Source organism: Pelodiscus sinensis, chromosome 4 (genome assembly GCF_049634645.1).
Source record: "Pelodiscus sinensis isolate JC-2024 chromosome 4, ASM4963464v1, whole genome shotgun sequence".
NCBI lineage: Eukaryota > Metazoa > Chordata > Testudines > Trionychidae > Pelodiscus > Pelodiscus sinensis.
Genome location: NC_134714.1, coordinates 71,069,185 through 71,095,910, shown reverse-complemented (window position 1 = coordinate 71,095,910; position 26,726 = coordinate 71,069,185). Strand labels below are relative to the sequence as shown.

Below are 26,726 nucleotides of genomic sequence, written 5' to 3'. Positions count from 1 at the left end.
ATTTGCACTATTGATCCTGTATGAGTAGTAATTATGTGCACAATGGGAAGAACTCAAGTTTAACTCTCACATCCTGGGTTATGTTTGCAAGACTCGAAGTTTGAAAATTGCAGATTGGGCATAGGCTCCCCCCCCCCCCCCCCACACACACACACACAATGCCCATTTTTAGTCACTTTTGAGATAGCCTTTGAAGTGATTCTTTAAACTTGTCCTTGTTAAACACTAAATTTTGACAAGGCCTTTATTCATTATGGGTCAAACAAGAGTTGCCAGGTGTCCAGTATTCTACCAGACAATCTGGTTTTGGGGGCCTCTGTCCAGTAAAAAAGTTGAGAAAATACCAGACATGTGTAATGTCTGGTGTTTTCTGGCGGGGCACCGGACAGAAGCCTGGCGGGGGCGGGAGGAGTGGCTGTGAGACAGGGCACAATCGACGCTGGGAGCCTTTGGTTGCCAGCCGCCCCTCCTCTCTCCCAATCTCCCCCAGCCAGCCCTGCTGCCCATGACCCCTCTCCCCCCCCCGCCCTCGCCAACTCTGCTTCCCATTCCCCCCTTCCTCGGGGCCAGCCCCACTCCCCTGCTGGCCGGTCCTCCCCCCCCCGCCCCCGATCAAGTGTGTCCCGCATTTTTTTTTTGAGACTACCTGGTAACCCTAGTCAAACTCTGGCTTCTTGCCTCAGCCCCCCCCCCCCCCCCCACTCCCCATATGAAGCTGTCAGCTATGTAGAGTGCCCAAGAAACATCCACCTCTGGGAAGTTAAGTCACTCTTCCCTACAACCCAACTCCTCTGTATCCACTAGGGATGTAAGCAGCTAGTCTTATCGGGAAGTTGAGAAGTGACTCAACTAGTTGCTTCGCCCCCAACTTCCTGCCTCTATCAGAGAGAGGTGGGGAGAAGCAGGAGCTAGTGCTGGGGGGAGCCAGCTTAAAAGCCAGTTCCCCCCAGCACTGTCTCTGAGAGGGTTGGGGGAGGCAAAAGCATAGCGGGGAACTGGGCACGAGCTGGGACAGCTGATCCCCAACTTGCACCTGGTTCCAGACGCTGCGCCTCTGCTTTTTAAATGTATTAAGGGCCACCAGGACCTAGTCATAGTTCCCCTAACAAAAGAGGTAATGCTTTACTGTCACTATGGTAATCTAATTACCCTTTGGACCTGCCTGGAAACAGAATCAGAGGTACATTAGCAACACACTCATATACCTACAAGTGTCTAATTAAAACTTACAATCATAGGAGCCACTTCAATATTATTTGGTGAGGGAGAAAGAGCAGCAGACAAGGGGGAAAAAAGAGCAGGAAAACTCATACAAGAATTAAGGAAACTTATGACCATAACATCCTCCAAAAATTCTTTTGGTTTAAATCAGACGAAACTAAGAGGCACTGATAAACACATACTTGTGGTTATCAAAGATAACATGGATGCACATGGGCAAGTGCGCCAACAAGAAAATATACACAAAAGTAAGATTGCAAACACATTATGTAACACCTACTAGCCAAGGATAAAGTTCTTTAGTTAGGATGTCTCTACCACCTCACCACTTTAAAGCCACACTCTCCAGAAACCTCAATCTGCAATTTTAAGAAATCAAATGGTATAATTTATTGTGTGCTACACTTAACTTTTAAATGTAAGAGAATTGACTGATTGACCACATGCAACATGTTTTCAGAGATGTTAGAAAAGTAGGAAGACTAAAGGTTGAATAAGCTTGAAAATTTTCAGTTTTAATGGTCCAATAATACATCTACCAAATAATATCTGATGAGTTACGGAAGGGCTTTCCCCACAAAATCCTTCAGCTCATTTCACTGAATAGTATTTGGCCACTCTTCACTTGAATCCCTTCCTTATTTGCTAGGCCTATCCATTCAACATTGCATTGTCTTTCCAACTGTAAATCATGATGCATTTGTCTAAAGGCTTGTCTATATGGTCTCACAGTTCCAACTATAAGGGGTGTGAACATGCGGCACTGTAATTCCCCTAAGTGGATGCTGCAGGTGCAAATTAAAAAGGTACTTATAGGGATGTCAATGTATTACATGATCAATCAATGACTACATGATTAACAGATTAGCCAGGGTTTATCAGTTAATCCTGTTGACTACACCCACACCTCCCTCCTTACCCGGGGTGTGGGGGTGGCGGGAGCTGTTGCCTGTGAGGAGCCAATTTAAGCCAGCTCCCCACAAGCACCAGATCCTATGGCAATACCTCCCCTCCCCCACATCCTTATGCTGCTGAAAGAGAGGCAGCAGGATGGAGGGTTGGGGGGGCAGGTGGTAACTGGTACATGCGGGGAGCCAGTTTTCAAGCCACCTCCCCATGTGTATCAGCACCCACAAGCAGAAAAGTAGCAGCTGGGGGAGGCAGGCGGGAGCCAAAATGAATGGGGAGCCAGCTTGAAAGCTGGCTCGCCACCTTGAAAGCTGGCTCGCCACCTTGAAAGCTGGCTCCACAAAGCTACCCGCACCCCCTTGCTACCTCCCAAAGAGGCTGGGGGGCCAGGTAGAAGCCTGTGTACGGGGGTAGCTCTGCATGGGGCAGGGAGACTGACACTGAGCAGCTTTTGTATCAGAGGCAGCAGTGCAGGGCAGCAAGCAAGAGCCACTCTGTGTGGGGAGCTGGTTTTTAAACCAGCTCCCCTTGCGGACTGGCTCCCACCTGTCACCCCACGCTGCTGCCTCTCTAATAGAGAGGCAGCAACGCAGGGTGGCAAAGGGCTCCCCAAGAGTGAGGCAGAGAGTGCACTGGCTGCTGGTCTGCCCCCAGGGGACTAGTGAATAGTCATGTAACCACTACAATTTTATGCAGTTACACGACTATTCAATTACACGCTAGCTAACATCTCTACTTACTTAGCATTCTTAGTCCATATGTGCTACAATTTACTCCCTCATAATCCAAACTATAGAGCCACATGTACATAGACTAAGCAGTGGTCTTCAGAATCTGTGTGCGTCCTTCTTTTCTTTCCTCTACCCCCCCTTACATCTCTCATTTCCCTATATAATGTATTTTCCACTTCTGCCTCTCTATGAAGTGCCACTATTAATCTGACAGTAAAACAAGTCAACAAGTTAAAGACACAACAAAAAGAATAGGAACCTCAAGACTAACAGTTAGAAAACTTCTAGCAATGCTCCAAACCCATTACATTTCAAGTGAATTCAACATGGAGCTTCCAAATGTAGTCACCCTTAAAAAAGGGGGGTAGGGGAAAGAGGGTCCCACGAGGGTTCAAGAAACTCACTGGCTTTTACACTTTGTAGCCCAACAAAAAAAAATGTGTAATATTAAAAATGAAAGAACTTACTTCACTGGATGAGTCTAGATAAAAATCTCATATACAGGACAAATGATCAAATTTTAAATTAAGATTTAAAATAACAGTAAAATGGTTTCATTGAAATCCTATTTTAAAATTTACTGGTAACAAATCCCTGTCCCCACAGTGGAAAATCTTCCCAAATATTCTAACTGGAAAACCAGTTGGAGCTGTAATGTAAACAAGGTTTAGGCGATCACAAATGCATTTACTGAACCAGTAAGCAGCCTTGCAAACTCCCTTAGGACCCACTGTTTCTAATAACTGTGTCAGGAAGCATGGGATGTGTACCCAGAGGACATTACAAATAATAGAGCAGAGAACTGTGCTAACAATCAGTATCTGTAGAATGAATGCATTTGTGCTTCATTTGAAGTCTAAGTTACAAACAATTCAATTGCCAAATTGAGAGACAGATTATGATAACTGGAGAACTAAAATAATTATTATATCAAGACAGTTTTCCAGTTGCAGAATTTTACTATTTGCATTCCCTCTGTTCTCATTCCCAGGCTACTACTAGATCAGTAAGCATCTCCTCTACTTCAGCATCCTGACTGTTAAACTTTAGAGGAAGAAATGCCTGAGCTAACCTCCCTTAGCTTTCATTTGAGTCCTTCTCCCCAATGAATTTCATTGCCTGCCTCTTCTGTTGTTCATAGTTTAAACATTAACGATACCTTTAAAAATAATCATGCTCTTTCTAGTTTAGCTTTAATAAAGTCTATACTTAATTATATGGAATTTAATGTAGAATCCATAAATGCTTTTGCCTTTTAACATCTAACTGTTAAATGAGCAACTGAGCACCTGTCTGCCATTACTTGATAATGTAAAACACTGATTTTATGGTCACTAATAAGGGGAAACAGTTTGCAACAATGGCTATGAAACCCCAAGAAAAATGAGAAACTCAGACTACCAATACAAAGACAAAGTTAAGGTAGGTTTGTACACCTAGTGTAAGTTATCCTAATTCCTAATATCTTGAGTTTCTAGTAAATTTAACCTTAACCATTAGACCTGTGATTCCCAACCTTTCCCCCATGGAGGAACCCCTAAAATAATTTTTCATATCCGGAGGAACCCCTACCCAAATGAAAACATTTGCTTGGCCATAAAAAGTTGACAGCAGGGAGCGCAATTCAATTACTGCCAAATTACTGTCAAGAAAATTTATTTGTAAAGAGCTGTTATCTATAGCTATATCTGCTTACATTGTAAGAAAAAAAATTTATTAATTCCACGATTTCTCGCTGAACCCCTGATGATGGTCTGTGGAACCCCAAGGTTCCGCGAAAACCTGGTTGGGAAACACTGCATTAGAGTCACAACAGTCAATTAAAAATTGGTGTTTTAAATATTTTACATTGTTCTTGTAAGGATTTTTTCCCCTGATAATTTCCTGAGGTCTAAAGAATACAGCTCCATTGCTATGCACTTCTGTAGACCTCCAAAGATGTGCAAAAGAGGATATTTCCTTCTGCGAATGTTATTAACAATGTAGATGAGGAATTCCTATCCTTTCCTATGAATCTACAAATATCTACTTAAGAGAAGCCCTAACCAGGAACGGGATACACACTGAGGGAACTACATAAATTCCACCATAAAACTTAAGGGGCTCCTAAAGCAATGTTTCCCAAATGCTGTGTGTCAGAGAGATTCCAAAAAAAGGGTCACCACAACCAGGGCTAAATTTACCATGCACTGACACCACAGACTTAGTCTGCCTTACATTCACCCCACAGCAGTGGTTCCTGTCCTACAGTGTTGAGAACATCTCCCAGCATCAGTAATGCCACTCACTCAAAATTTGGCCAGGACAGAGTGGCAGAGGTCCAAATCTAAGGCTATGTCTACACTATGGACCTTGGAGCAGTTCAGCTGAACCACTGCAAGGTCTAGTGTGTAGCCACTCTATGCCTGTGGGACAGAGTTCTCTCATGGGCACATTTATACCATCCACAATGAGCAACAGTAGCTAAGTCATCAGGAAATGCTCTCTTGCCAACATTGCACAGTCTATGCCTGCACTTTTGATAATGAAAAATATGCCAGTCGGGGGTGGCTTTTCCCCCTAGCATCCTGACCAATGAGAAGTGTTAGTGTAGACAAAGCCTGAATGATTACGGTTATTAGTCCATGCATCAAGTGGCAACACCCAGAGTGGGGAGTCCAGTCCAACCCCACAGAGCAGGAGCCACTACTGTGGGCTAAATATGGGGCAAGATCACTCTCCAATGTACCTCCCAACCTTCTGGGCTCCACCCCCTCACCAGGCCATGATTAGAGTTATGATGCCAGAGCGAAGGGTGCATATATGTAATGGTGAGGTCCCGCAAAAGGACAAAATGCCATTAATGGGTTGCCTTAATAAATATTTGTGAACCCACATCCTAAGACTTTTCCAAACAGCAGTAATGTGAAACTAATATGATGTGTGTCAGTTTCTCTTGCTACCTATAGGCTCCTTAGTAGCAGCAGCAGCAGCAACACACTGGTCATTTGTGCTCTAACACAGATCATGAGAGAGTAGCAGCAGCAGCACTTGAGCTGTTGGTGGATTTAGGCCTTGTCCACACAGAGACATTTACAAACAACTATATTGCAGCAACTGGCCTCATGAACACACTTAATTCAGAGTAAATGTCCACATGGGGAGTTACCATGGTGTTACAGCAGTATAATTATGCACCTAAATTTCCTTGTGTAGACAAGACCCTGTTTATATTTAAGTTCTCTTTTCCAACCATTATGGCTAGAATTTTTAATTCATTTGCACAGCGGTTAATAGCATTTGCCTGGGAAAGATTCTCTCAGCCCAGTCAAATGGGTTTTTCAAGCACAAGTGTTATTGCCATATACTATGGCTAGGCAAAAAACACCCCTTTTACCCTTCCCCCCCCCCCCCTCCAGTGTCTCCAGTTACTGTTCACAGCATATCAAGTAGTGCCCAGGAAGAATCCTGAACATTTCCCCAGTTTGGCTTGCACCAAGTATGTTAGGACTCTCACAAACCAGAATCCATTCTTAAAGCAAAGGCTGCAAGGCCTTACACTTCGGAGGCATAAATCCCCACAATGTGCTATTAGTGCTAATATTGTTAGCAGAAAGCCAGAGAGGCAGGAAAACATAACTTCTCCCTTTATCCCATTTTGAAGGAGGGCAAACTTTATTCTGGAAAAAAGGTATAATCCCCTTTTGCATCCCTATGGGGTAGAGGACTTTGTGCAACATGCACTGTTTGGAAGGCCCTTACTGTCAGGAAGGGGAAGTGTGACTCCTGTCTCCAGTGTCCCCATTTTGGGAACTTTGGCTGCCTGGCAAGGAGGAAAGCGATGATTCTGTCCTTCCCCTGCCAACACACATACAGGGAGAAAGGTGGGGGGCTGTGACACACTCGAGTCCGGAGGATCCTGCATTTCAGTGGGGGGCCATGACTCCTTCCCATTTACCCTCTTAGTCACTGGTCTATGGCTGGGGCAGGCGAGGGGTGCCTGCCCTTTCCTTACACCAGACGGGCACCAGATCTCCTCCTTCCCCGGGGCGCTGTGACCCTCCCAGCATTGGGGGTCTCGGTCTAGGGAAGGGAAGTGCAACCCCCGCCCCAGCAGTGAGGGTTTGGGCGCCGGGTGAGCGTGGCAGGCGCTTTACAATGGTACAAATCACAAACTGCTATGGGTAGCACGTCGCTGCAGGGAGCAGTTGCACACATACCGCTTTTTGCAAGGGCTACCTGTAGGATTGTGCTATTTCTGGTACCAATATGTTATAGGAGCCGTTCCTCGCCATCCTACAAATCAGAAACTGCTACCGGTACCACGTCTTACAAGGGAGCAGCTCTCTACAAACCACCGGCCTCCCCTCCCCTGGGCGGAATAGGCCATCGATTCCCCGGCCTGTCGCTATGAGGAGCCCAGGAGAGCGAGGCCTGCAGCTCCCAGCAAAGCCCCGGCCTGGAGTTTGCTCCCTGCCCCTCCGCTCGGAGGGGAGCGGCTGAAGCACCGCAGGGGAGGAGGCACCTGCAGCAGCCCCGGGGGGACCCGCACACGGCACGCCGCGGCCGCTCCCCCCTTCCCAGTGGTAGTTAAAATCAAGCCAGCGCCCTCTCCTGCTACTTGACAGTGCCCGCTCCCCAGCCACACTCCCCGGCCTCCCCGCAGCCGGGCACTGGCACCACGGAGGGGGGGGGGGGCTTCCAGCCAACAGCGCCCTCCCCCCCTCAGGAGCGTCCCACGCCACCCAGATCCACCCACCCCAGCAGGGTCCCGCACTGCAGCCCCTCAGCCAGGGCAGGCCCCCAGCACACACAGCATGTGCCTGCCCCCCAGCAGCCCACTGGACCCACCCTGTTCCCCACTCAACGACCGGCTCCACAGCACCACCCCCACTCGCCTCTGCCCCGACTGCTTGCGGGGCACATCACTGGGCTCTGACAATTTCAGCCCAGCTGGCTCCCAACACCTTCACCACGCAATAAAGCAAATGTACCCCCCCTGTGCTGCCCCCCCCCACCACCAAACACTTTCCTGCAAACTTTGTTGGGGATTCATGCCACCCCCACTGCCCACAAATAAAATAAAACAAAAATGGCACGTGAACCTGTCAACCATTTTAGATCCCTCCTTAGGGAGCACTAGTCCTTTTGGGGGGAGGGGGGACTGGAAACCCCATCACACTCCCCGCTTCCCTGGGTGAGCGTGGGGGAGGGAGGCAAGATGCCGGGGTAGGGGAGCTGGAAAAGATTTGGGGGGGGGGAGAAGAGAATGTTTCCTTTACCTGAGACCAGCCACTGGCCTCCATTGTTGGAGAATTCAATGGCATTGACACAGCCGAAGTGGCCCAGGAGGTCCTTCTTGTAGAGGTTTCTGCAGCCCCGCAGGCGTCTCCTCTGAAAGTCCTGGGTGAGCAGCGGGTCCCCCTGCACGCCCCGCTGGGACAAGAAGCCCACCACGGACCTCATGCTGCCCCCCAGCCCAAGTCTTCTCTTCATGCTGCTGCCTCTGCTGCTGCTTCCCACCCCCCTCACTCTCTGCCGTCTCCCCTCCCCCCCTGTTATGGTTATGATGATTTTTTTCTTTAGCCAGCCATAGCAGAGAGAGGTGTTAGACACTCCGTTGCTTCCTGATCCCCCTTAAACTCCTCCCCCTCCTCCCCCTAGCAGCTGATCCACAGCTGCAGCCTTTTTCTTAAAGCAATTCTGCTGCTGCCTGGGTTTGTTTGACTGTTGGTGGCGATGACGGCGGCAACGTATGTGGATGTTTAATGCCTAACGCTGGTTTATAATTACTCGCAGACTTACTTAGGAGGGCATCCTGGTTTTGCTCCTGAACTTATTTCAAACCCTCCTCCTTCTCCCCGCCCTCCAGCACATCTCTGCGGAAGTACGTTCTTCTCCCATTACGGAGCAAGGTGTCGTATGGGTTCCCATTTTAAGGGGGTTGCTGTCTGACGGCACTAGTAGCGCCTTTGGATGGGGGCAGGAGTGCGTGATCAGGGTGTCAAAGGGGGCAGCCTGACGTCGGGAATCTGTTGCCTCTCAATTGCATGGCTGAGCGTCAGAAAGCACTACATTTCCTGGAGTTCAGCACTTGGTTCTAGGGTCCCTGGAATTCGTTCCCCTTTGCCCAGGGGGTTTTTTTCCCCTCCATGAAGTTCCTAGTAGTGGGAAATTGCGGAAATGCAGCTAATTTTTGGGAAGGGAAGGATAAAAATATATTAACATCATGGTAAGTTCTTGGGTGTCGATACAGCTTCAGGGCTATGAATAGAAAAGGTGGGTCCGCTCCAGAATGAGCCTGGAGGAGAAATTTTTTTTTCCAACAAAGCTGCCAAATAACCCCTTGAGACAAACATTACCATTAGTAAAAACAACCGAGAAGTCCTGTGGTACCTTACAGACTAACATATTTTTTGGAGCATAAGCTTTCGTGGGCAAAGACCCACTTCATCTGACAAAGTGGGTCTTTGCTCACTAAAGCTCATGCTCCAATAAATCGGTTAATCTATAAGGTGCCACAAGACTTCTCGTTTTTGCAGATTCAGACTAACAGGGCTACCCCTCTGATACTTATTACCATTAGTGGGGATGCTTTCATAGAAGCTCATAATAAAGGGGGGGGTGCCAATTTTTTAATTTTTTTTAGAAAAAACCTTGAAATTGTGGGAGTTGAGCATGAGGAAAGGGGCTTTTCTGAAGTGAGTTCCAGCCTGTTCTGATACTTGTTAAAAGCTCCTTGGGAAGCAGATTTTGAGGTAAAATTGGCAGAACCTTTGGGACTTGTACTGGAAAATGCTTGTGAATTTCTGCAAGGTTTTCACTTTCCCTCCTACCCTCCAAAATGTAAACTTCTACAGAACTCTCTTTTGTCAACAAATGGTGATATTTGAGAGGGGGGAATGCCCCTTTCTCTCCTCTCCCCTACCCTGAAAACTGACATTTCAGCAAGGATTTCCATTTCCAATCTAGTGGATTGCTGTGAATCTATGAGATGTGGTGAAATTCAGCAGGATTTGTTTCTCAAATCTGGTGTAACAATTTGCTTTGCTATAGTATCTATATGTGCAGTAGGGGGGGAGGAAATATTTTTATTTTCTGTTTATAGAGGAAAATAACTCTAACAGCAATTAAAGTACAATATAGACATTCTCAATACTGCCCCATCTTGCAGAGAGACACACAAAGTCACTTCTATACACTTTAAGTAGCCTTAGGATTTTTTGATGCATAATTCCCAATTGGTGCAGACTATAGAACCTGTGGAAGTTGAAGTTTAGGGAAGGCTAAGAAGGTGGGAAACATCCATGACCTAGTCTGAGTCTTGTATAGGTAAAACAGCCTTTGTTAGTAATTATGAGTCCCCAAAATCCTAGTGTAAACAAGAAAAAAGTTTTCTTTCTTTACTTCACAACCAAAATTGTGTTGCACTATTGCATACTCTTAAACATCTGCCATGTTCCACCTTAAAGGTGAATGCTTTGCAGTAGTAGATGAAATTATTTCATTCTATAAAGTCAGTAAAATGCTTTGGGATTCCTCTTGGCTAAGACTTATAGAAAAACCACAAAACCCTACAAACCACACTTTTTAGCCAACAATACTATAAGCATTACTTAAAAAAAACAACAACCCTTTCAATTATATTAATAAAATCTGAGATTGGACTATTAAAAGTGTGCTATGAAATGACAGCATTCTTCCAAACAAATGAAATGTCAGTATGAGAAAATGTCTCCAAATACAGTTTGAACCCAAAAGATAATAAACACATAATTGTAATTTGACAAGAACATCCAGCCAACACTGGATGTTTTTGAAACGGTGATTACTGTAACAATATTAATATTGAGGATTTCATATTTAATACCTAACTTTTCTTAGGCCTTGTCAATTTCCAGAATTTTCCCTCTTTGCAGCTTTAAGTAATGTACTGTACTGGTGCAAATTCGTAGTGTAGACAAGCAAAGCTGCTAAGAGTCATGATTTACATGAGTGCAAATTACCCTAGTTTCAGACATGGATAAACTACACTGATGAAAATTATAGTTTATTGCAGTTTTGCTTGTCTACAGTAGAGATTTGCACCTTTTACAGTTGAATTAGTGGTTGGTCACTAATAACCAAGATTCCCTGAGTAGGCCATCCTTTAGTGACATTACTTCAGTTCCTCTGTAGGCACAAAACTGTCTCCATCACTTTCTATTCTATTCTATTCTATTCTATTCTATTCTATTCTATTCTATTCTATTCTATTCTATTCTAATGCTATCATCATTGTAGCATCTGAGCATCTTCCAGTGGAAATGGTAAACAACATGATTCATTTATATCAGATGTGGTTCATTTTCTCATTCATCCTCTTCCCAAAGGGGAAATTGTGTGGTCATAGTAAAGTATTGGTAGCTTTTTAGGGTTTTTTTACAATAAATATGTACATGTGCCTTGAATTTGGAGAGGAAGACGGTAAATTTTATGGTAGTTCTCAGTTCCTGGGGGAGTTTGTTCTGCAGTCTGGGACCAATGCCAAGGAAAAGCTTTGTGCTCTGTACAGATGAGCACATGTAAAGGTTATCTTCAAAACAAAATATACCAGAACTTTTCTGTATTACCTAATTGAAGTTTTGATCTGTAGAAAACAATCTGTGAGTGATGAGAGGGAAAATATTACATGGAGAACCTATGGGTTTATTTGAAAGAAAAATTATGGCAAAGCTACTCACCAGTGCTACTAAAGGTCATTTTTCTCACAAAGTCTAAATTCATTATTTGTTTGATAAAAAATGCTGAGATTTGTTTTTCACCCTATTTCCTCTGAGAATGATCTTAAAAGTAGAATTATAATCTTTAAATAATTATCATTAACTATGTTGCTGAGTAGGAGCAGGGCACATTTTGCTTTTTGAGAAGATTATTCTGTTGTATTTATTCCTGACTACCTCAGTCTGATCAATATGAATATATTACAGGGCTTACTTGTGCAAGCCAGGCTGGGGAGGATGGGAAACTTCCTGCATCAGACCATTTGAATTTTATCAGGTTACCACTTGAAGCATTTGAGGACACCGTGTTTTGGTTGATGGGTTTGGGGATTTTGCTTTTTATTCTGCGTCACCAAAACAGACACACCAATCTTTTTGAGAATTGAAGGCTTGAAATATTCTGTAAATTCATCAAATCCCTACACTAGAGAAATAGTGGCAGCTAACATAATGAACATAGAAGGTAGTGTTTTCTATGGGGAAGATTCTTTTTGTGTATTTCAGGCCTGCTCCAGCAACCACTGTGGAAATGGCACAACTTTCAATGGCTTAAATAGTTTGCAGAGATGCCAAGAGTTTGACAGTCTGTAAGAGATTTCCAGCCTCAACAAGTGAGATTCAAGGCCAAAGAGTGAGTTTCCAGGGGCGTGTGTTAGGTCATTGCTTAATACAGGAGGGGAGTTCTGTCTTGGATGACATCCAGTAGTCCTGGTTTTTAATCCAATCAGCCGTTATTAGTTTGTTTCAAAATTTAGACTGCTTAATATTGCATAAAAATGCTTAAATGTCCTAATTCATATTAGGTATAAGACACATGCAATGAAACCAGTGGATTTTAATAAAACCAATTATTTGCTGGTTGGAAAAGTCTGGATGGTTGGAGATCCCTGACGACCAAAGTTAATAACCCCTTGTTTAGGCACACAGTCAGTGGACAGAACAAGATACATATTTAATAATAAACTGTTTTTATATAAACCTAACAAAAAAAGAAAAGTGTTTTATCAATACAATGTTTATTTTTGCACATCACTTTGTCATAGTGACCATCTATTTGGAAAACACTTTCTAGTACAAATAATATTTGGTTTGGATATTATTGCTCATTTATTGCATTTACAGCAAACTAAAATAATCAGATTTCAAAATGAATACATGCAAAATAAATTAAAACAAAATAATTAAAATGAAATATTAAATGCATGTCAAATAATTTAATGTAATTAATTTGAAGCTAACAAATCATAGACGAAAGATTCAGATGTCACATTTCTCTTAATTTCTAATGTGCTTTGTTATATTGTCATGTAGCCCCCTTTGCTATTTTTATAACTTCTTTTGGTGGCTCAAACTTGAATCATTGCTGAAGATTTGCCAGCGACACTTGGATAATAGAAAGCAGTGTCCCATGTAGCCCAGAGTTAGGTCTGAAAGGTGTCTCATTCTTTCGAACAAGACTAAATGCTCTCTCTTCTCCTGCATGTGAGTGGGGTAAAAACTAGGGCAAAACTGGTAAAGCTGGGCAGTAATGGGAACTTGACCATATTTTAAAAAAATAAGTCTTGTGGGCTACTGGGACAATGAAGGGCCATGAATTTTGTCCAGTGTGGTTTTCAATTTTGAACACCTGCTCATTTTTGGATAAACTCATATTTTGTTTGACCATCAAATATTCACACACAAAAAAATCCTACATAGCCTTCTCTCTTCTCTTGCATGTGTATCAAACAGGGGCCTGTAGTCTCCATGGTTACCACAGTACACAAGCTTGGACAGCAGCTTTCCAAGCTCTAAGCCAATGGTCTCTAAACTTTTCAGGGTCATGCCCTTTTCCACTCAGGACTGGGGCTCTGGGAAGGGGAGAGATATGTGGACAGGGGTAAGGAGGACAAGGCTGGAGCCACAGTTGGAGGTGTTCTGGGCTGGCCAGAGCTGAGTCTGAGTGTGGGGCAAGGAGCCAGTGCTGCAGCTGGAGGAGGGGCTAAAGCAGAGTTGGGAGTAGAATGGGGTTGGGTGGCACTCACTACCTGCCCCCAGTAGAGACTGACCTGGGCCCTGCCATGCCTTTCCCTCTTTTACTTTCCTGCACCCCCTTAGGGGGGTGACTGAGTCCCATGGTTTGGTGACCTTTACTTTAAGGGGTGCCTGAGACCCTGGAGGTATTGTTGTCTCTTTCAGCACGCAAGTAAAAATATTTAAAATCTTTATATATTTATTCAGAATGACTGAGAGATGCTATGAATGTGTGCAAGAATGAGATAGCATGCTAATGAATGAGCCTTGTACCCAACAAGTTACATTTGACATGTCTGAGTTTAGGAGTCTTAATGCCTGCCTAGAGAATTATAGTTGAAGTGGGGAAGGCTTGATAAGAGATTTAATTGGTTAGCTTACTAATAGTTACATTTTTGTAGACCTGGATTCATTGGGTAGTCCTGACCTCACAGGTATAACTCCCATTGAATTCAATCAGGGCATGATTTCACCCAGTGATACCTATGGGTATGGCCACTGCCTTGCACAAAGGATGCAAAACCCGATTTACTTTTCAGACAATTGAGATTGAATTGCCTACTATTTTCTATCTCATACTGAATGTTTTACTGACAGACTGTATTGTTATATTGTATTAATAAATTCTGTAATATTGGGATGTACATATTTAATTTTCATAGTTTGTATGTAAGCAAAACAATAAAAAGAACTCAGAACAATATTTTATATTAAGAGGTTTCTTTTAAATGTAGTTCCATTCTGAAAAGTGTCCACAAAAAGGGCAGAGTGAAGTTTTATTCTAGTCTAGTTTATTCAGTTTTTCTACTGTCTTCATGCCTGCAATATCTGAACTGCATGAACCAGAAATATGTTAAGCAGTGTGACTAACATTGACTCTGTTTATTATTTCTCTGTCATCATGTACCAGATTTGCTCAGTTTAGCAGTTATAGGATTTTTTTCTTAAATGTTCATAAAGAGGAAAAAAAACATTTTAACTTTTAGATCTCTAGATCTTACTTGGGCATTTTAAAATAGGAGATCATTCTAATAATAATAGCACTTGCACCTATATAACTGTCAAGAGCTTTCTGAGGATCGCACAGCACATTTATATTACCTTAAGTAATTCTGAATTTATTCTGACCCAAAACATAGGAGCTGCTCTTGGTTCCCACCTACTGGGCAATGACAAAATCCTTTGACTTTTCCCTCTTTTACAACATACAAAAAATCCACCACTTCCTTTCTATCTTGACAGCTGAACAGCTTGCTTGTGTTATTCTATATTCTGCCTGCAACCCAGGCTGCGTCTGTAAGTAAATGAAGCCCCACCCACTTGAAATGCCAGAACAAGATGTCACTCACAGTAGATTGTGCAGATGTTGAACATATGATAACCCATTCTGTGCTGGGTTCTTCTAACTTAAGCTTCCTCTTAGTGTAGTTCAGATCTGCTGGTTTCACCTCCTCTTGAGGAGCTTCAGTGCCCTATTGAGCTGTGTGGAACTGATTCCTTGTAAAGGAGCTTGACTATCCCTCTGGGTTTTCTGGGACAGATTTCCTTCTTGGTGGGGTTCAGATCCCTGATGTGCTCCATTCTTCCTGTTTGGCTTGTTTGTTTCACAGGTCAGACAGGGGAAGCTGGAAAAAGTGGTCTTCCCCCAGGCACCTTCTATTGGTGACTCTTAGATCCAATGTCACTTAAAAGTTGCAAATCTTCATAAAATGACCAACCCTCTCATTTCTTACATGTGCAATAAAATAGTTAATAATGTTGATGCTTTAATCTATTCCTCAGTGGGAAAATAGGGCATTTTCTCTTTAAACACTAGGCAAGAATCACTGCAGTAATCACACTTGGTTCACATTTTGACTTAAAAAGTAAGTTACAATTTCTTAAAATGAGATTTTGATGAGGATTGCAGGATTGGGCCCCAACCAATATGTACTTTAATTATCAGTGGACCAGTGGGATTACATATGGCTCTTTGTTCATTGTCTACTAACAGCCCTTTATATTTCTGAATTTGAGCCTCTTTTTGATTATTGGTTACCATTGATTTTCCTTTGAATACTGAGTCATACTGCATTTTTCTCTCCCATTAAGGAATGAGCTAATACTGTTATTTAAAAAAACCCGGGATCTTTGGCCAAAACCTTTGCACAGAGATCTCAGATCAGACTACTGAAAGACAGAGTCTCTGTTAGCTAACCAGGCAGCCCTACTGCTTACAGATGCAAAGGTTCCAGTTAACTGCTTGAAATAGGTTTCTCATAAATAAGAATGAGTGTGTATTTAATGTTTACTCATTTGGTTAGGCTCAGGTAAGGGGTTGGAGAGCGCTTTGAGGGAAAAGGCAAAAGAGGAGTGGGTGAGAGGGTAAAGTGGGGGCAGATCTCAAGGAAAGAGGCAAAGTGCACCAAGACCTTGTGGTACAGGGCCATTGTCCAAGCATTGGTGCCCCCTCTACTTCTAGGGAGCTTCCAGCAGTCGCATACAAGTCTACCCAAATGAATGATTCACGCACCACCTGTGGTTTACATCAACTTGGCAGTCATACATCCACAGTCAAATTGGTCACTGTCATGAATGAGAGCTGCTAAGGAAAATCTGACTTATCTGAAGAGTGAGGAAAGGATTAAGCAACTCTGGAAATGCACCTGAATGAAGGGACTTCGGGCATTAAGCCAATGAAATGCAGATAGGAATTTCAAACCAAGAGAGGGGCTTTTTTTCCCTCTCTTCTTTTTTTTTGAGATCAGAACAGTTTTTCCCCTAGGTAACAAGGGAGTTAGGCTCTCCTATGAATGGACTCCTTGAAATGTGTAAGTACGGAAAAGTTTAGATAGTCCATCAGGTTTGATTGTTTTACTTGTTTGGGGGTTGGAAAATCATGTCAGTGTTGGTTAACTGTTTTTCTCTTTTGTAACTAAGGTTTACAACCCAGAGATTTCCCCTGAATCTATTTCGCTCCATGGCTTTTAACACCCAGTCATTTATTATGCTTGCAACAATAGTTTTGTTTTGATAATAAAGGTGTTTTCCTTTTTGTTTTGATTAACCAGTATTGGCTGATTGTTGTGTCCTTAAGCCTATGTGGCTGTAACCTGGGAGGAGCAAAGCCCCATTGTTCTCTGCGGATTGCCTCTGTTTTCCCAATTCCAAGCAAAATGGAAATTGGGACATGGGGGAGAGCTTTGCCTTAGGGAAGGGATTCCCAAGAGTTCTCTTCCCTGGAAAAGGGTTTATTTTATTTTATTTTTTCACTTCACTTGGGTAGTGGCAGTGACTGATCGTCTTCCTTCGGGGTCTCAGGGAAACTGAGACCCGACAAGTTTGTCTCAGGGGAATTACAGAGACAGGTCCTTACAGAGTTTATTCTGCTAGCCGGCCCCCATAGCTACACTCAAAGTATCAGGTTGGGGAATTGAGCCATGACAATCATCCACCACAATAAGTGTCCTGTTATACCAGCACAGGAACACCATGTCCTGGAGTGGCACAGAACGACAGTGCATGTACTTAGGGTTAACACAGTGCATATGTAGAGATCCTAACCGTCCCCCAGTAATTCCTTCAGGCCCCACAATGCCCCACACTGACTGCTCTGCTCACGGTTGTGAATTCCACTTCCTTACTGTCATGGAGACTGGAAGCTCCATCGTTTCCCTTTATAGTTCTGCAAATTTATTTTTGAAATTCCGTTTCCTTGTTGCCCAGCTTGGTGAGCATACCTAGCAGCTCTTCACTGTTGTGTGCTATTGCCCAGCTGACCATGCCCAGCAACACACTCCTAGAGTAGACAGGAGATATTGTATCTCCTGGGTCTGGTGGGAGAAAAGGCTATGTAGGCACAGCTTTGAACCAGGCATAGAAACATGGACATCTATGAGCAGATTGCTCAGGGGATGCAGGAGAAGGGGTACAACAGGGACCAGTATAGTAGCAGTGCCACCAGACAGCCAAGGAGTTGTGACAGGTACGTCAGAAGGCCAGGGAAGCCAAGAATTGACCTGGTACTAAGACACAGACCAGCAGCTTTTACAAAGAGATGCATGTCATGCTTGGCAGAGACAGTCACGTCCCTCCAATGCAGCACCATGGGTACCTCCTCAGAGCCCAAGTCACAAATCCCTTCTCTATCCCACCCCTTCCCTCAAGTCTCTGCCACTGCCTCGCCTCTTCCTGCCCCTGCTTCTTCCTATCTCTCCCCTGAGAATGCCCTGTTCCTACTCTTCCCCTTTCCTTTGAGAGCCTCCTACACACCACAAAACTGTTGCTTGCAGCAGATAGGAGGCACTAGGAGGGAGAGAGGAGTTGACGATGGGGCCACCAGTGGATGTGTTAGACCAGGACTGAATCCTGCTTTTTAGAACACAGGTTCTACACCTGTACCATATCTGTATCACTGGGCATTAATCAAATCAAACAGAAATGGCTGAAACAACAACTGCTTTATTTAACAAAATACTAAACTTAGAAGGCAAATATAAAATCCGGTTGTCATAAATGAAGCCTGGCATGAGGCCAGAACACAAGATAGGAATGGTTTAACAGTCCTACCACTGTCTCGATGTCTGGAGAAGAGAAGTAGGTGAATGTCTTCCGGCTGAGGAAAAGGAACAAGCAGAGACGGGACGGAGTTGCAGAGACCCAGGTAGGTGGACACTCTTCTTGCTTCTGGTCTTTTTTCTTCTATACTTGACATGCTGTCCTGCGTGCGGTATGCGGACAGGAGGACAAGATGGTATGTATGTGTATGTGTGTGACTGGCCCTGATGCAGCCTCCTAACTAAAACAAATAAACTTTGTGCTAGCAGTCGTTACAGCTGTGAAACTGGATTGCTGCACCACAAAGGGCTGTCAGCAACCAGGCTGGCTTCTGCCCAGATGGCCTAGAAAGCCAAACAGCCTGCTAGCTGTCATCCTAGCACCACTGGGTTTACTGATGATATGGACACAGAGAGCCCTGTGGGCAGGGTCAACTCCCCTTAAGAACCATCTGGTTACTGGGCAGATTAGAGTCATGTGACCCATTTTCCCCACTTTTCCTCTTTTTTCCTGCTCTTTTCTGACAGGAGATGGTAACCAGGAGGCTGGCTTCCATCTAAAAGAGGAAAACAAAATGGAGGACATAAAAAATCAACAACAAAACGAGTGCCCCTCCCCCAACAGACAGGAAAGAAAGGAGTTGGCTGCCAGTGGATGCTTAAATGCACACTAATTTTTTTCTGTAGATGCTTCAGCACCTGAGCACCCATGGAGTTGGTGCCTATGGCACTCAGTGATAAACACTTCTTAGATGCTATTGCAGAACATAGGCTAGCAGCATATGGGCCCAGGGACCTTTAGAATGTTATCCTCAAGAGTGAGAAATCAGCTAAAATTACCACTGCCTGTGGAAAATGGTGCCAGTATTCAGTGCCATTTCCCTATATTAATAGAATCATGCAACTGAGCAATTTCTTCCTCATTTCCCCATCCAATGGTGGGCCATACTCATCATGGCTACTGCTGTGACTGGCACAAGCAATCCTAAACAGAAGTGAGAATTTAAACTGCTTAAAAATGTAAAATGTGTAAGAATGTTGGGTAACAAAGAATGTTGGGTAACAATTCAGCATTTTAAGTTTCGCTTTCTGCAAGGAAATATACTGACAATGGTGTCTCTGTGTGGTTTATTTTCTGATGCTGCCTTTGCGGCCTTCACGGTCTCTCACTCTAGAGCCATGGAAGGCCTGAGACAGATAAAGAGGTGGAAGAGGATTCAGGATGATATGGTCAATGAGACCTTGCAAGCCAGAGCTGCTTCAGACTGGGCTTGGAGGATGAACATTGCAGGCAGCCTGGAGAAGGAATGAATGGAGAGGAGAAAGGCCCAGCAGGAAAAGCAGAAAGTGATACATCAGGACATAATGCGGCTTCTTAGCAAATATAAATGCACCATACTTGAACCTACAAGTTCAAAAATCCCAGGCTGCAGCCCATGGAGAGCTCAATATCAGGACCACCTTATACTCCTGTCAAGTTATCTGGAGTCTCTCTCAAACATGAGTACCAACTTCAGAGCAAACTGTCAAGGAAAAAGGCTCAAACCCCATACTGATTATCTGTTCTAGAATTAGATGTCTAGAATAAAGTAACAAGTCTGAATTCCTAAAACACTATAACAACTTTATCATGGAGCCACAGACACTTCCCTTGGACTCTCCAGTCTATCTTGTCACCCAGGGAAGCCTTCCTTTGTGATAGATTGTCCCTTACGCTAAAAATTAATTTTCAGGTTAATCTCAATCCCAAACAACTAATCACTTATCCCAGTCAGTTGTACTTTAGAGCTCTTGCCAGAGACAGCACGTGTAGCCAATCTTCACTAAACTAAAGATTTATTAACTAGGAAAAAGGAATGAGAATTACAAGGTTAAACCATGTAAACATACACATACAAATGTGTTAGTCTTAGGTTCCAAAAGGAAACAGTGGGAACTGTTTTATTACGTCCTGGAAGTCTACCCTAAACTAAGCAACGTGGGGTTGCCTTGCTTATGCTTAGAAATATTGCCATCTCCACATTTCAAGCAGCGTAGTGGCAACATTTTTCCTTTCCCCAGAACTTAAGCTGATGGGACAAGTGTTTGTGCATGTCTCCACTTCATGGGTTTGCGGGGGGAGCAATCACAAAGTCTTTTGTCTACTGATGTTCCACAATGGTTTGTCTGACGTCTGTGTGCCTTCTTTTCTTGATCAGGAAATGATACCTCTTGTGGTAAACTAGTATTATTTCACATGTGGAAATATTTCTCTCCTAACTGTGTGGTTTCCAATTTCATAGCAAACACTTACTGCAGTTACAAAGTAAACAAATATTACCTTATACCATGGGATATTATAAGTGAGATTAATGCATATGGAAACCACCCAAGCCTATCTCCTAGAACTGGAAGGGACCTTGAAAGGTCATTGAGTCCAGTCCCCTGCCTTCATAGCAAGACCAAGTACCATCCCAGACAAATTTTTGCCCCAAATCCCTAAATGGACTCCACAAGGATTGAACTCACAACCCTGGGTTTAGCAGGCCAATGCTCAAACCACTGAGCTATCCCTCCTCCTTTCATAAAGGCCACACATTAAACACATCTCTATAAATTTAATGCCTATTTTAACAATGCTAACACATAAGTGAACCAGACTGGTTTCCAGATAGGCATCTGTTGGTTTTCAGTGAGATGTAGGTGCCTTCGCATGAACTGCAACCTGGTCCGCCAGCATCACAATTCTGCCCCCCGCCCCAACATTGCAGGTAGCATCATGAGTCACAAGATTACCCTATCACTCCATCCCAGGAAATATTAAAGACTACCACAATTTTACATACCCAGACCTGTTAAGTCCATAGGTGGTGTGTGTGTAACTGAAATAGATATGAATGTTCTTTCTTTTTCAAAAGTACTGTTCTCATGATTTTTTGAGTTGTATTATGTTTTTAATGTATTGTTTTAAAATTGCATGGGTGTTTGCACTGATTTTATTACAGAATAAAATGTTATTGAATAATTCATCTTTATTAGTTCACAGCTGCTCAGCATTTCTGACATCAACAAATCACCTCTTCCTGAATAGTGCCACACAAGTCATAGAATCACTCAGAAACAAAATTAATAGGTATATTAACAATGTTATATTCCTACAGTAGTCACCACACAATTCCTAGCAGACAGCAAAAGAGCAGGGCCAGGTAGAACACACTTTGACTATACACACTATTCTGGTCTCTATTACTATGTTTTTTTAAAGCCTCCTTGAGCCATATAATGCTGCATTAAGCTCTTTTAATTGCCCTTGTATCTGGCAGTTCAAATTCAGCAGACAGACAGAGCACCTTTGCCCTCCCATCTTGGTGGCAACTTTTCTTACTTTTCTTCATAGATATTGTGCAGGACACAGCAGGCAGCTATAACCACTGGGATTTTACCAATATGTCAGCAACCTTCAAATGACCAAAGGCACATTCAACTGTCATTCTAAACTTGCTGAGCCAGTAGTTGAATCATTTCTTATTGCTGTCAAGGTGGCCAGTCTACAGGTTCATGAACCAGGGAAGCAAGGAGTAGAGTGGGTCCCTAGGATCACTGTTGGCATTTTAACATTCCCAGTGGTAAATTTAGCAATTGGGAAAGATGTATTTCCTTTCAGCTTTCTGAAAAGGTCTGTGTTCTCAAAGATGTGAATTGCATAGACCTTCTCTGTCTGATGTTAGTGAAGCATCTCCTGCATAACCATAGAAAAGTATCCCTTTCTGTTGATGTACTCATGAGCAAGGTGGTCTGATGCCAAAATAAGAGGATGCATATCATCTATCATTACACTGCAGTTTGGGAATCCTGTTGCTGCAAATCCACTATGTCCTACACATTGACCAAAGTCACAGCTCTCTGTAGCAGGAGTCACACTTGCATCACCATGGCCATTGCAGTGGATTTCCTGATGCTAGATTGATTCCCAACTAACAAGTAGCAATCTGCCATTGCAAGTTTCCACAGTGTGACTGCCATTTTCTTCTCCACTGTCAGTGCAGCGCTCATTTGGTGTCCCTAAACTGGAGGGCTGGGGCAAGCTCAGTACACAGATGGAGGAATGTGGCCTTACACATCTGAAAATTCTACAGCTGCTATTAGTCATTCCAAACCTGCATTATAATGCAATCCCACCAATCAGTGCTTATTTATTTAAAGTGACCAGACGTCCTCCTTTGAGGAAGACAGTCCTCCTTTTGAGGGCCTTGTCCTCCCCAATAATTATGTCCTCCTTTTGTCCTCCTTTGAAAAAAATTGTCCTTCTTGTCCTACTTTGCCAAAAAAAAAAGAAGAATCCCGCTGTTTTTTTAAAGTATCATTATACTGCAATTGAACCCCTGTTAAAAGGCTTAATATACAGTAAAAGTACACTTAGAGGGTATTTATGAAATTTTATTGTTTATTTTGAGCCATTTTAATTTAATGTCAATGTGATTTTTTAGTTGACACAATTAACCCTAAAAATGTTGAAGAAAAGAAAATGCCATTTCAATGAGAATTTAAAAAAGGAATTTCCTTTCATCAGAATTGCGGATGAAACAAGAGATGATTCATTAGTGAAGTGTACTGTCTGTTCGGTGGAATTCAGTGTGGCAGCAGGTGGCCGATCCAGCATAACAAAGCATGATTTCTCAAACAAACATCAACATTCTTTAACATCAGCATCAATGTCCCAGAAAGCTACAGACTTCTTAGGAAGTATATCATTTGGAGAAGACTAAAAGAATTTAGCATCTGCCAAAGGTCTGACTGCGTACCACACTGTGATGCACAATCAAAGTTTTCAGAGTATGGACTGTACATCAAAACTGAATAGAGTACTTTATAATAAAAAATTCCATTGTGCCAGAAGTAAAGGAGAAGCTATTATTTGCACCTTTTTTCAAACTTATGCACAAGAGAATTTGAAGAAAGATTTAGATGAAGCTAAATTTGTTACACTTCTTTTGGATGCTTCAAACCACAAAGATACAAAGTTGTATCCTGTGTTAGTTCGTTACTTCAGTTTTGAAAATGGTATTCAAATCAAAGTTTTGAATGTGGAAGCAATTGATGGTGAGACATCTGAAATAATATCCAATCATATCAAAAAATTAATGGATAATCATAATTTGAATGATAAAGTTATTGCGATGTATGCCGATAACACAAATACCAATTTTGGCAGTGTAAATCACAAAGGCGATAAAAATGTTCATAAGAAAATGATGCATTTACTTGGGAAAACGATTATTGGAAATGGTTGCAATGCACATATTGTATCTAATGCCATCAATACAGCATCAAGCTTAATGTCCATCGATGTTGAAGTTGTTATACCTCAAATTTATTTACATTTTGAACGATTCACTGTAAGAGTTACATCATTAAAGACTTTTTGCAAAGAAGCCTTAGTTGAATATAAAAACTGTTGGGATAGTCGAAAACAAGATAGTTAGCTTTAATGCCAGCCATTGAACGAGTGCTGCAATTATTCGAGCCTTTAAAATCATATTTTCTAAGTTTGGAAAAATGTCCACTGATCTTGAAAAACTTTTTAAAGAATGAATCTGCTGGAGTAACTCTGTATTTTGTTCACAATCAAGCAACTTTGTTCCAGTCAGTTATAAAACGTATTGAAAAAGAGCATATAACTTCTACAGAAGTGGGATTGCATATTAAACAATTAAAGGAGCAACTTTAATCACGTCTTGAGTCCAACTTCCTTCTATTGGTTGTAATTACTAATTTAAACAAATTACAAGAGAGCAATCCGGGAATGAAGAAAGAATTTACAAGGGAGGCAATCAGTTTATATAAAAATGCTCTTGAATATCTAGAAAATTGGACTAAGCATGACAAACCAGTGTACGTGTTTGATTGGATTCTGCTGAATGAAGAAATTCAATGGAATAAAATCCTTGAAACAGTTTTATTCATTAAAGAAAAATTTAGCATCACAATAAATGACAATTTATTGTTCAACGAAGTACGAAGAATTAACAATATAATAAAAGACAATGAACGGACTGAACGTGAAATTGATAAAAAATGGATCGAGATTTTTAATTTCTTAAAAGAGCAGCAAATATTGATGTTTTTAATGTTGTATGTTTGTTTTTGTTAAGTCTGTCTTATAAGACAACTCATATTGTGATAATTTATTTATATGATTATTATATACATATACAAGTATGCTTTTTTGTCAACTCAGTGTCCTCCTCGCACATTTTCAAATTCTGGTCACCTTAATTTATTGGGCTGTCAAGGATAAATCCCCACTCTGACACAATGAATGCAGAAGTGGGGCCCCGCAAAAGTACCCCAAAATCTTGTTTTTCCAGGTTTTGGTATAAAATTTCCCCCCAAAATCCTAAAAACCTAGATTTTGGGGATAAAAATCTGCTGCTACCACCCAAATAACAGTAAGAAAACCAGGGAAGAGATCACTTAGGAAATCTCAGCCCTAAAGTAAAACCAGGACACAAAAATTAACCAATGCCAAGTTAATAAAATAGAAAGAACTTTTATTATCACCACAATACTCTTGTTATAAGCATAATTGGATTGGCTACATGATAAGAGCCACCAATTAATAAACTCATGGGGAATTTTCCCACGGGGACCAAAACTTAGTTACAAAAGAGAGGAAAACCCATTTCTGAATTCACTGACATCATATCCACAGTCCCAAACCATAAAACAATAAAACCTAATGGATTTATCTAAACTTTGCCCTACTTACAGATAGTGACGAGTCTTTTCTTGGAGAGAGATATTTTGCCTGTCCACCTCAGTGTCTGGAGAGAAAAACTCAGGGACAAAGAAAGAAAAACCCAAAATTCCTTTGTCCCAGTTTGAAATCCCATCTGCATTTCTATTGGCTACCTGGCTAGGTACAGTTAATCCCTTAGTCCCCAGGCTGCTGGCCATCCCTCATGACCATGACATGGGCCCAGAAGCAGCTCTCCACCATTTTCAACTGTTCTGTGAATGCCACCAACAACCTTGAACTGGTTCTTGCTATGTCCCACAGCAATCTGTCCTCCAAAGAATCATCATGTTTCCCACTCCTTTGGTTCCTCTTGAAGTTCTGCAAATACTCCAGGATCATAAGGCACCTTTTTACTGATACAACTGAATTTACATTAGTTATTTAAAAAAAAAACCCTAAAAGAAATAGTTATACTAGTACAAAATCTATGTGTAGACCAGGCCTTACCTCTTATACCTGAGTGCTCTTAAGCACATATTTTCAAAGCTCATAGTTTAAATAATCTCTTAAACCCCCTTCCTTTGTTATACACTTTTGTTAAAGTGGAGACACTTACTTTCTCAGGAAGATCATCTGAACCTAATACATTTAACCACTGTGACATTCTATACCTTGGGGAGTGCACTGTAACCTCCATAATCGTCACTGATATATAAATGTCATCTTGCATATAAAACATACCATGTGAGGTATCACAGGAAAGGTTATGATCAGCTGAAACCCACTGTTCTATGTGGGTTTCACTGGAGGCTGTGGAGTTAAGACCTGTTCTATAGTCAGATTAGGGGTACAAAACTGTAAATTGGGGAATCAGTCAGATATTAGCTCCTTGGAGACAACTGCAAGGAAAGTAACCAATACCTATGCAGGTTGATGGTTAAAAGAACCATCAATCACCATTGCCCAGCAAGGGAGCTACAATTTAATGATTTGCCTGCATGAGTCCACGCCAGGAGAATTGTTCAACCTTTCCTGGGGACTCAGCCATTCCCCCTAGACACACTGGACTTGCATTCTCCAAAAACATGGGACTAAGGGTGTAAAACCAAACACAATAAGGGGTCATTCTGCTGCAAGCAACAAAGACACTGGAAAGACTGAAGACTCCACTTAGGAAGGAACAATCAGTTCCATACATACAAGATGGGAAGCGACTGTCTAGGAAGGAGCATGGCGGAAAGGGATCTAGGGGTCATAGTGGACCACAAGTTGAATATGAGTCAACAGTGTGATGCTGTTGCAAAAAAAGCAAATATGATTCTAGGTTGTATCAACAGGTGTGTTGTAAGCAAAACTCGTGAAGTCATTCTGCCACTCTACTCTGCACTAGTTAGGCCTCAGCTGGAGTACTGTGTCCAGTTCTGGGCGCCACATTTCAAGAAAGATGTGGAGAAATTGGAAAGGGTACAGAGAAGAGCGACAAGAATGATTAAAGGTTTAGAGAACATGACCTATGAAGCCAGGCTTCATGAACTGGGCTTGTTTAGTTTGGAAAAAAGAAGATTAAGGGGGGACATGATAGCGGTTTTCAAATATCTAAAAGGGTGTCACAAGGAGGAAGGAGAAAATTTGTTCCTCTTGGTTTCTGAGGACAGGACAAGGAGTAATGGGCTTAAAGTGCAGCAGGGGAGGTTTAGATTGGACATTAGGAAAAAATTCCTAACTGTCAGGGTGGTCAAATATTGGAATAAATTGCCAAGGGAGGTGGTGGAATCTCCCTCTCTGGAGATATTTAAGAACAGGTTAGATAGACATCTGTCAGGGATGGTGTAGACGGAGCTTGATCCTGCCTTGAGGG

At 42.4% G+C, this 26,726-nt stretch overlaps 1 protein-coding gene across 1 annotated transcript in view; it reads right to left on the bottom strand.

The window, feature by feature from the left end:
- The window catches only part of DCAF5 (DDB1 and CUL4 associated factor 5), an 87,434-nt gene extending 78,977 nt beyond the window's left edge, over positions 1-8,457 (bottom strand). Inside the window, exon 1 of the mRNA XM_075927343.1 lies at positions 8,123-8,457. Coding sequence (XP_075783458.1) covers positions 8,123-8,336 — 214 coding nt within the window. The 5' untranslated portion in view covers positions 8,337-8,457. The remainder of the gene's footprint in view (positions 1-8,122) is intronic.
- Between the last annotated feature and the right edge of the window lie 18,269 nt (positions 8,458-26,726).